Source organism: Physella acuta, unplaced genomic scaffold (genome assembly GCF_028476545.2).
Source record: "Physella acuta isolate Inbredline_101_S28 unplaced genomic scaffold, ASM2847654v3 ptg001130l, whole genome shotgun sequence".
Classification (NCBI taxonomy): Eukaryota; Metazoa; Mollusca; class Gastropoda; family Physidae; genus Physella; species Physella acuta.
In genome coordinates this window covers 106,960-117,759 of record NW_026732647.1, presented here as the reverse complement: position 1 = coordinate 117,759, position 10,800 = coordinate 106,960, and the positions used below count along the sequence as shown (strand labels likewise).

Below are 10,800 nucleotides of genomic sequence, written 5' to 3'. Positions count from 1 at the left end.
GTAAAACGGCCTGTAGACTGCCAGGTCAAGAAAAACTGCCTCGTGTTGCGAGTGTGCAGTGCAATTAAAGACTTCTGTGACAGGGGAGGTTATCCTCAACTCATGTCGCCATTGGTTGGGATAATCATCTGATCAGAATCATTCAATCAGATTTTAATGGAAAATTTCTATGTCTCAAACACCTTAATAAGTCAGTGGAAAAACACCAGGTGTTACACCATCATTCCATATAAGGAATTATACAATGTCAAAATAAAAATGACTCGACCTAAGTAGGTCACATCCCCTCCCTTTTTGGAAGTGACAGATAGGTTCCACAAAAACATACATAAGGAACCAATCTGGCAATGAAATAACAAAAATGTTTTACAAATGTAGGCAATCAAAATCATAATACCAGATGAAAATATCCCTGAACATAAAAGGGAAGTAACTCCAACTTTTACAATTGGTGGAAGGGGAGTAACCCTTCAAAAAGTAATTATACATCAAAATCCCTCAAAAAAAGGTATTACAATATTTCCATGTGGATATTAAAAGTGGTAAACCCGCCAGGGTAAGACCTTTATTTCAATGACTAGCTACAATATCAATTGAGTCATATGAGACATTTTATTATAAAAGATTACATATAATCAAAAACCACCTTTAATTAAGGTTCACCTGAAAATAAACAAAATATTCAACAGGATTGGAATTTTGAAAAATTCTAACTCACACCACTCATTTTCATATGAGTGACACTCAAACAAAACCTGTTTATGGTCCTAATGAACCACAAAGCATGTCACATGATCAATGTGTACAATAAGATTTTACATCCTTGACAAACAATCAGCCACAACATTATCACTACCCTTAATGTGTGAAATTTCCAGATTAAAATTTTGGAAATATAAGCACCATCTTAATATTCTTTGATTTGTCTGTCCTAACTTAGAGGTAAATTTCAGGGGATCATGGTCAGAAAACACTCTGACTGGATTGGTTGAAGAAGAGACATAGACTTCAAAATGTTGTAATGACAAAACCAAAGCTAAAGCTTCTTTTTCAATAGTAGAATAATTCTTTTGGTTCTCATTTAACTTCCTGGAAAAAAAGGCAATGGGATGGTCAATTCCCATATTGTCTTCTTGAAATAGGACTGAGCCAATGGCTAAGTTGCTAGCATCAATGGCAAGTTTAAAGGGCTTGCTAAAATTTGGTGCAGCCATGACAGGATCATTAGATAGAAATGTCTTAATGGTTAAAAAAGCTTCTTGACATTTATCTGACCATTCAAATTTAACACCCTTTTTCAATAATGCAGTAAGAGGTTCAGCAATAGCTGAAAAGTTTTGACAGAACCGCCTATAGTAACCAGCCATCCCAAGGAACTTTTTGATCTCTTTACAATTTTTGGGAGGTGGTAACCTTACAATAGCATCTACTTTAGCTTCAATGGGCCGAACTTGGTTCGTTCCCACTTGATAACCCAAATAGGTAATTGAAGCCTTACAGAAATCACTTTTATGTAAGTTTACAGTAAAATTCACTTCAGACAATTTTCTAAAAAGCTTAGTCAACTGAACAATATGTTCTTCAAAAGTATTAGAAAATACAACTATATCATCTATGTAGGCCTCACATTGGTCTATGTCAGCAATGACAGAGTTAATGACCCTCTGAAAAGTTTGACCAGCATTTCGCATACCAAAGGGCATACGTTTGTATCTATAAAAACCATTAGGGGTTACAAAAGCAGATATTTCTTTTGCACGGCCAGATAAGGGGATTTGCCAGTATCCTGAAAGTAAATCAATTTTGGAAATTATCTTAGCCTGACCAACTTTATCAATAACGTCCTCTATCCGAGGTAAAGGATAGGAATCAGCTTTGGTGAGCGCATTCACCTTCCTAAAGTCGGTCACAAACCTGAAAGATCCACCGTCTTTCGGTACTAGGAGACATGGGGAACTCCAGTTGCTGAAACTGGGCTCAATGATATCATTCTTGAGCATATAATCAATTTCATCTTTTATCAAAGCAGCTTTTTCCGGGTTAACTCTATAGGGGTGTTGTTTGATGGGTTTTGCGTCACCAACGTCTACATCATGAGGTGGTACTTTCGCTTCCTTGGGGACATCCCCAAAAATAGAGGGAAATGTCTCAAATAACTGAGACAATCTATGGCTTTCCTCTGTGGACAAATGCATAAGGTGGACATTCAAATTATCTAAAAAGGAAGAATTTACCAATTTTGGGGGTTTCAATTTATCATGTATCCCATCATCAGAAACATTTGAACATACAGGTAAATTAATTTTAGCTGTGGATTGAAAATTGTTACAATTATCATAATACTTTTTCAGTGAGTTGACATGATACACGGTCTGTTTCTTTCTTCTGTCGGGCGTATTGACAACATAGTTCAAATCACTTAATTTTGAATGCACAGTAAAGGGTCCACGATATCTCAAGGATAACGCATTGTTCAGATTAGGCACTAGCACAAGAACTTTGTCGCCTGGATTGAATGTTCGTTTACAAGAACTCTTATCATACAGTTCTTTCATTCTCACTTGGGCCTTTCTTAAGTTCTTGTGAGCCATTTCGCACACGGCTTTCAGTCGAACGTGAAAATCGTCGAAGTTTTCCACTGGATGATCACTGGTACCTGTCCAACGTTCGTGTATCAGCTTCAGGGGGCCACGGACAGAATGTCCAAACACAAGTTGAAAAGGCGAGTAGCCTAAAGAGTCCTGGACACAGTCCCTCGCGGCGAAAATAATCCAAGGAACAGACTCATCCCATTGGGTGTTACTGTTAGCGAATGTCCTTAGCATGGTTTTGAGGGTTTGGTGGAACCTCTCAAGTACGCCTTGAGACTGAGGGTGGTAGGCTGAGCTGGTGATGTGGGTAACGCCTAGCTTGGCTAGCGCTTCCTGAAAATGGTGACTGGTGAAGTTGCTGCCTTGATCTGTTTGCACGATTCTAGGTAATCCAAAGGTAGTGAAGAACCGGGTCATGGCTCTGACTACAGTCTTTGCCTTAATGTTCCGTAAGGGAATCGCCTCGGGAAAACGGGTACTTGAACACATAAAGGTAAGTAGGTACTCGTTGCCCGCCTTGGTTTTAGGCAAGGGACCTACACAGTCCATGACGATTTTAGAAAAGGGTTCTTCTAATACAGGAATCGGACTCAAAGGGGCCTTAGGAATTGTCTGGTTTGGCTTTCCGGCCAACTGACAGTTCGTGCAACTTCTGCAGTAACGCGACACATCTTTTCTCATTTTGGGCCAAAAGAACAGTTCTTTGATCTTCGCCGTCGTTTTAGTGACTCCTGGGTGCGCTGACATTGGATGGTCATGTGCCAGTTTCAGTATTTCATGCCGATAAGGTGGAGGAACCCACAGCTGGTTTTTACCCAACCATGGTTCGGCTGGAGAGGCAATCACTGGTATAGCGCGACGAAAGAAGAGGCCGTTCTCGGAGAAATATTCTCCATCGTCAGATGATAGAGATTTTTCGACCGTTGCTTTGAGTTCCGCGTCGACTTGTTGAGCTTTAATGATGTCTTCCTGAGATATTCTCAGGGGTAAGCCCAAGCTTGTGTTTTCTGGAAGCATAGACTCCAGTTTGGGAGTCGAATTTCTTGACGATGATGGTAGGTGTGGTTCAGACGTTGTGTCAGCCAATTGTTTGGTCTGGCTTCTTGTCACCGCACATGCAGGATACAGTTCATAATCATTATCTGGAACTGTTGACAAAGGGTCTGAAACCGTACAGGGGTATACTTTGCTTCCCGCAAGGTCATTCCCTAGAAGTAGGTGTACTCCTGGGACAGGAATACTATCTATCACACCTAAAATGACCTCACCTTCGACGAGATGATGTTTCAGGGCAAACTTGTGTAGAGGGACGACAGTAGATTTCGTCCCTACTCCCTGGATAATGGAAATCCTTCCGGTGTTCGTCTCTGGTGTAATGTCCATTGAACTTTTCAAAAGGAGTGATTGTGACGCTCCTGTGTCTCTTAGAACGGTGATATTCTTCTGAGACAACGGATCACCTGGTTTGCTAATGATGGCTTCGGCAATAAAAGATGAAAAGTCAACTTTTCTCGATCTCTCGAGATCGGTAGACTCGGAAGAAACTGGATGGTGGCGAGAACAGTCAAAATGTGACTGCACATAATGTGTGGAGACTTGACTACCTTCTTGCGGACACTTAGGATTAGAGTCCTTTAGAATTCTAGAGTTCATAGTTGAACTGGCTGCTTGAGGGGATAGAGCATAGTGCGCGGAAGTACGCACCACCTCTCTGTTATTCTGAAGACGTTTGTAACAGTCTTTGACAAGATGACCAGGCCTTTTGCAGAACTGGCATACCGCTCGACGATTGAGAGTTGATCTTGGTTTCTCTCTGGACTGTGATGCCTTCAAATGTTGGCCAACAGGATGATTGCTGCCAAAAAGGGGGAGCACGGGGTTGAGGCGGTTTCCTGACACCGGTGGTTTCTTATGCACCAACATATATGTGTCAGCCGACTCAGCAGCCTTCTGGATGTCAGTTATCTTGTTATCCAGAATGTGTAGTCGTATCTCTTCAGGCAGGGACGATAGGAATTCTTCCCTTAGGATAAGTGACCTGAGTTTCTCAAACTCAGAAACTTCCTCCGAGTGTAGCCACCTTGAAAATATTTTCTCCTTTTCAAAGAGAAATTCCACATGTGATTGTGTGGGTAACTTGCGGAGTGTTCGGAATTTTGTCCGATAGGCCTCGGGCGTCAGTGCGTAGGCCTTTAAAATGGCAGTCTTGACCAAACTATAGTTATTTTGAACGTCGTGAGAGAGTGCCTGGTATGTTTTTGCAGCTTTCCCAGTAAGGACAGAGCTCAATAAAGCAGTAATGGAAGTTTCGGGCCATTCACATGTCTTCGCTAAACTCTCAAACGAGTTAAAGAAAACGACCAAATCTGTTTCATCAAATTTAGGAACTAATTTCCCAAATTTGGCAATCACTTGCCCTACCGACAACTTTTTTGGATCTACCAGAGAAGTGACATCACTAACTTTACCCAATTCTGATTCCAACCTCCTCCTATCTAAAGCAATTTTAACTTCCAACTCCTGTTCTTTTAATGCCTTCTCTAAAGCAACTTTCTCCTCGCGGAGTAACACACCAGCCAACAAACTTTCATCAAATACCCCTTCATTAATGAAATGAACAACAATTTTATCTCTCAACACCTCTGACTTCTGCGTAACAGAATAATCCAATTTCAATTCCTTAACAAGACTAATCAACACTTTTCTACTCAACTTTTCTACACCTTCAAAAGTAGGATTAGCCAAAAAAGACTCCATAACACTAACTTGAAAATCACAACAAGCCTAGATTCTTTAAATTAATACACAGCGTTGGGCCGTGTACTTGACCTCTAAAAGTAGGACGTGACACGTCTGCTTATTTGACCTAGATACTCTAGCCTGAGCGCGCGTTGTAAGACCACGGCGCTACACTGGATAAAAAAACAACTAGATCAGACTAAACTTAGTGTTTAACTGACAACCAACAACTGGAACGACAGATTAAATCCCGGACGGGCCCCCACTTTGTAACGTTAACCTATCTATCAGCCAAATAGAAGGAGAACGTCCCCGGATTCTTTTTTCGGGGTCATATGCAAATGCCTTACGGCCTAAGTGGATGAACACTTAACACAACGACCACTAGGGCTCGAATTTAATGTCTAGGGAAGCTAGTGATACTATTGTAATTAACACTCATCCAATCTACATACGACCTTTTAATCAGCGAACACAGTTGTGGCAGAACACAAAGATGAACTAGATAAAATATTTAATGTATAAAATATCAAAAACCCAACTTACAAAATGCAGGAAAAAACACTATCACAGATTTCTACACTGTCTCAAGAACAGCTACAGGCCACACAACTCTGCTGTAGCTTCAGGAATTACTTAGCGACAAGTAATAGTAAACTAGAAGACTAAATCACTTAAGAAAGCAAGGCACACACAGGTCTTAAGTACTCTCACGTTCAAATGGTCAGAGTCTATAGCCGGACAATATGGACGGCTGCCTGAATAAGGTAAAACGGCCTGTAGACTGCCAGGTCAAGAAAAACTGCCTCGTGTTGCGAGTGTGCAGTGCAATTAAAGACTTCTGTGACAGGGGAGGTTATCCTCAACTCATGTCGCCATTGGTTGGGATAATCATCTGATCAGAATCATTCAATCAGATTTTAATGGAAAATTTCTATGTCTCAAACACCTTAATAAGTCAGTGGAAAAACCCCAGGTGTTACACCATCATTCCATATAAGGAATTATACAATGTCAAAATAAAAATGACTCGACCTAAGTAGGTCACACATGTAATAATAATAGGGTCGAAAACACGAATTAATTAAAAACTGTTTTGTAATTTTACAAGGGAGGTAATTTAAAAATAAATTCAACTCAAGCTAATAAAGAAAATGTGAATACAAAATCTACGGACGTCCAAGAAGGAATTATTGTCGCAATAATATAATTAGCAAAAAGGTGAATGCAAATTTATGAGTGTTGTCTTTTTGTTTGTGTGTTGCGTTTGTGTTTTTGTATGTGTTTGCATTGTGTTTGTTTGCATTTTGTTTGGGTTTTTATTTGTGTTTGTGTTTGTGTAGTGTTTTTGTTGTGTTTGTGTTGTGTTTGTGTTGTGTTTGTGTTGTGTTTGTGTTGTGTTTGTGTTGTGTTGTGTTTGAGTTGTGTTGTGTTTTGTTTGTGTTGTATTTGTATTTGTATTGTGCTGTGTTTGTGTTGAATTTGTGTTGTGTTTAGTTTTTTTCTGTTCCCATGTTGGTACATTTTAAAAAGATTTACCGTGGCAGAGCACCGGTATGCAACTTATTTAATATAATAGCTTATTACTATTTGTTTTTACCAACGACTCTGTCAATAATTATAATAAAAATAATTGTTCTACATACTTTAAAGAAACTTTGTTTGTAAGGGTAGGCCTTGTATTAGGCTAGGAGTTTGAGGTGGGGAATTAGGGTAGGGAGGTTATGGTGGGTCTTGTGGTACGGATGGGGATTTTGTGGGCTTTGCTATAATGATAGGGAAGTTGTAGTGGGCTTTCTATTAGGGGATGGAGGTTGTGATGAGTATTGTATCAGGATAGGGAGGTTATGGTGTGTCTGGTATTAGGATATGGAGGTTATTGAAGTTATGGTATGAGGGTAGAGAGGTTATAGTGGGTCTTTTGATGTGCGAATAGAGGTGTGGCGGGCCTTGTATGGTTTGGGTATGGTTTGATGTTGAATTATGGGAAAGAGTTTTGAATCCTCCTGCCGAGTTAGGAAGCTGAAACTGTAGTGGTAGGCAGAACATGCTTCGATGGGCCTTGTAGTAAATAGTTTTAGGATGGCGTGGCCTATGTTACATTTTGATTACGAACATACACGATATTCTTTTAATTACTAGTGTTGAATGCTGAATAATTGTATTAATAAGTTATATTTTAAATTACAACATAAACTAAATTAAAGTTTTCAATTAGGAGTTAGTGGGGGTATGATATATTTAGATAAGCACTGCGTAATACCACTAGTCTTTCATTTTGTACAATTTTGGTTTAAAGCTTTATCATGCTGGCAGCTTAATTTGGCTGAGGAAAAATTCGTAGACGCCTACTCATCATTCTTCTTTATTAGCTAACGATATGACACGTAGGGTTTAAAAGAACAGCTTGCTTAGTCTTGTGGTCTTTTCTGTTTCACAATTCGTTCTACCTGGTGAGTATCTCATGTAGAAAAAAATGCACTTGTTTGATTGATTATTGTATTGATCATGTTTTATCAGTATAGGTATCCTATGTAACGTTGACAAATATATTATATTTTGGGTGTCTGAATGCCCGATGCTCTTATTCCTCTTCGATCTTAATTCTAGAGTTGAAATCGATTCCCACAAAAATAATTAAGTATTACGTGTCAAGTTGCTGTGAGCCATCTAGACCGCTGACTCTGATTTCAGCCTGTTTTTCTTTTTTTTCAATTTGCTTCCATATGCCTAAGGATGATTATAATACAATTTAAAAACTGATTTAATGCTAAAAATGGTTGTGATACTATCCCAAGAACAGCTGAAAAGCGATAGTATTTTGTCTATTTTTTGTATTCATATCACGTTAGAATTTATCTGGCATGAATATATTGCACTGATGCTATTTGCTCGTTATGGGCCACGCAGGAATATCGTGTCAAAGCAATTTGCCGACTAAATTCGCTTGCTTGAAATAAAAAACATAATATTCAAGTGAGATGTCAAATAAGTACTGCTGTAAATACGTCGGTGTCGGATTAACGCGGGGACAGACTTGGCAATAGACCGGGGCCCTCTTACAGTTTAGGGCACCTAAACTGATCAACATAGGTGAACTTTGTCTTCAATCAGTTTGTGAACAACAGTTACACATTGTGTGAAAGGAGGAGGTGTATAAAATAAAGTTTTAAAAAGATTGAATAATTCAATCGGAAAAAACATTACTTAGGAACCATGTCGCATATTCGTAATAGGCGAAATCGAATATTGAACGTGTGCTTGCATTCATTTAGACAAAAGATGCAAGGAAAATGGCGAGAAATGTTTTGGATGTTTTTATGGTAGAATGCAAAGCTTTACTGTAATATGGCTGATTGAAACTGTGTCGGTGAAGTTTTAAGAGACTGAGTACGATAAAAAGGAATGTACTTTTCTATGTTCTTTTCAGATTGTAAACACAGAGATGACTCACCTACTACAGCTTTTTCTGCTATCATCAGCTGTAGGCGTACTCTTTGCATCAAGATGTTTGTACGACGATTTCACATTCTGGTTCAACAGAGATGATGGATTCGAACGATGTACTTTCAGCCAAGCCGCTCGAAAGGTATTTGGTGATCAAGTCAGCAATGTGACGGTTAATCTGTTAGACAAAGCCACATGCGCTGTTCCTCCTTATCCCTGGACTAAGACAAATTTTCATGATGTTTACGTTGACTGGAGTCGGACTCTAAACTTCACTTCTGGATGGGCTCGATGCACTACAGGTACATTTTTGACCGCGATATACGGAAAATCTGTTGGTGACTACAAAGATTACAACATTGACCACGTAAGGTGTTCAAGGCCATTGAGATATCCTAACGTCCAAGGGTCGTGCGATTCAGTAGACGTAGTCGGATGTTTGTATAATCACCAAGTCTGTCAATGTAAGAACGGTTTTTACGCGAAAGGAATCTTTAAAGATGGAGGCAAAGGTCATACGTTTTGTTTGGCGTATATAGAGTGTTGTCAGATGCAAAAAACGATGGTGGGCCTCAACTCAGTAGACAAGGTGAAATCGTGGATCATGGACGTAATTCTGTCTGATACTGCCAAATTAGCTAATCAGTTAGGTTTCGCTTACTGCAAAGGTTGCCTAGCACATTTTATCGGTGAAGGTTTCAAACGTAGAGGTGAAACTTGGCATGCTGATACCTCTGGAAAATGTGATGGATACAAGAGCAAACAAAGACTTTCAATCACACTAAAGGATTGGGGTTTTATGTTAAAGGACACTGTTTTTAAGAAACGTATAAGACGTCCTGTGAAAGCAATGTTTTTATTAACAGGTATTGCTGACAGTCATGGGGGTAAAGATAAATATGCTGAGCGTCACATTGTAGGTTTCCATCACTACCGACGTGTAGTGCACACACCAAAAAGTAAATGGCCAGATTTTGACAAGCTGGGAATCACTATACGCTACAACCCTGTCCCCGTTAAAGACATGAATAGCAATGCCTCTTTCATTTTTAACTACACCACAATAGATACCTCTTATGACGAAACAAATAACCAACAACTCAGGACAATTAGAGGAACAAAAGGGAAGGCATTTGATGGAAGAAATCAGATGAAATACGTTGCCAACGCACGATACGAAAAATTTGAAACTAAATACATAGCTAAGGTTCTCCCAACCTTCAGTGTTACATTTAGCGGATTTCTTCAACGTGACCTTCCGGACCCTCGGAATAAAACAGATCCCCGTCTTAAAATTGAACCAGAAATATTTACCTACGAAATCGGAAACTCAACAACGCCATTCTACACCGCGCTGAGGCATATGAGAGAGCAGAAGTCCTATCCCGTTTTTTGGAACGAAACGAATGACCCTATGTATGATGCTGGTAGTGTTCTTGACTTTTTGATTAACGAGGACACGTATGCTATTAATCTGAAGGGGACGATCGAGGACATTGTACCAGATGGGATTGACATTAAATGGTACAATATAACAGATGACCCAATATAACCGTGACAATGCACTAAATATAAGTATTACAATGTATACAATATGACCGTGACAATGAACTCAAGTACACCTGGACAATGACCACAATGTAACTCTGACATTGAACTCAATATAAGAACGACAATGACCACGATATAAGCATTACATTGACCATAGCATAACCATGACAATGAACAACAACAGTTAAATTGAAAAAAAAAATAAAACCAATGAAGATCGCAATGGTCTTAATTAAAAAGAACACAAACAACATTTTAACATGAGAGGAAACTACAACAAGACCAGATAAAAAAATCTCTAAAACCAAATGTTATAAACGACACTTTATTCTATTTGATTTATTAAAACAAACTAAACTTTGCGAAATGAATACGTTTTGTTTTAATTGTTATATATATATATATATATATATATATATATATATATATATATATATATATATATATATATATATATATTTATTTATTTATA

At 38.9% G+C, this 10,800-nt stretch overlaps 1 protein-coding gene across 1 annotated transcript; it reads left to right on the top strand.

The window, feature by feature from the left end:
* The first annotated feature begins 7,732 nt into the window (after nt 1–7,732).
* Nucleotides 7,733–10,329, top strand: LOC131956140 (uncharacterized). Its single transcript, XM_059320564.1, has 2 exons — nt 7,733–7,783; nt 8,761–10,329. Exon 2 carries the CDS (start codon nt 8,776–8,778, stop codon nt 10,327–10,329), a length of 1,554 nt encoding a protein of 517 aa, XP_059176547.1. The 5' UTR covers nt 7,733–7,783; nt 8,761–8,775.
* Nucleotides 10,330–10,800: the final 471 nt, after the last annotated feature.

Excerpts from the sequence above, each read along its gene's own strand:
- LOC131956140 (XM_059320564.1), top strand. The coding sequence starts at position 8,776 with ATGACTCACCTACTACAGCTTTTTCTGCTATCATCAGCTGTAGGCGTA.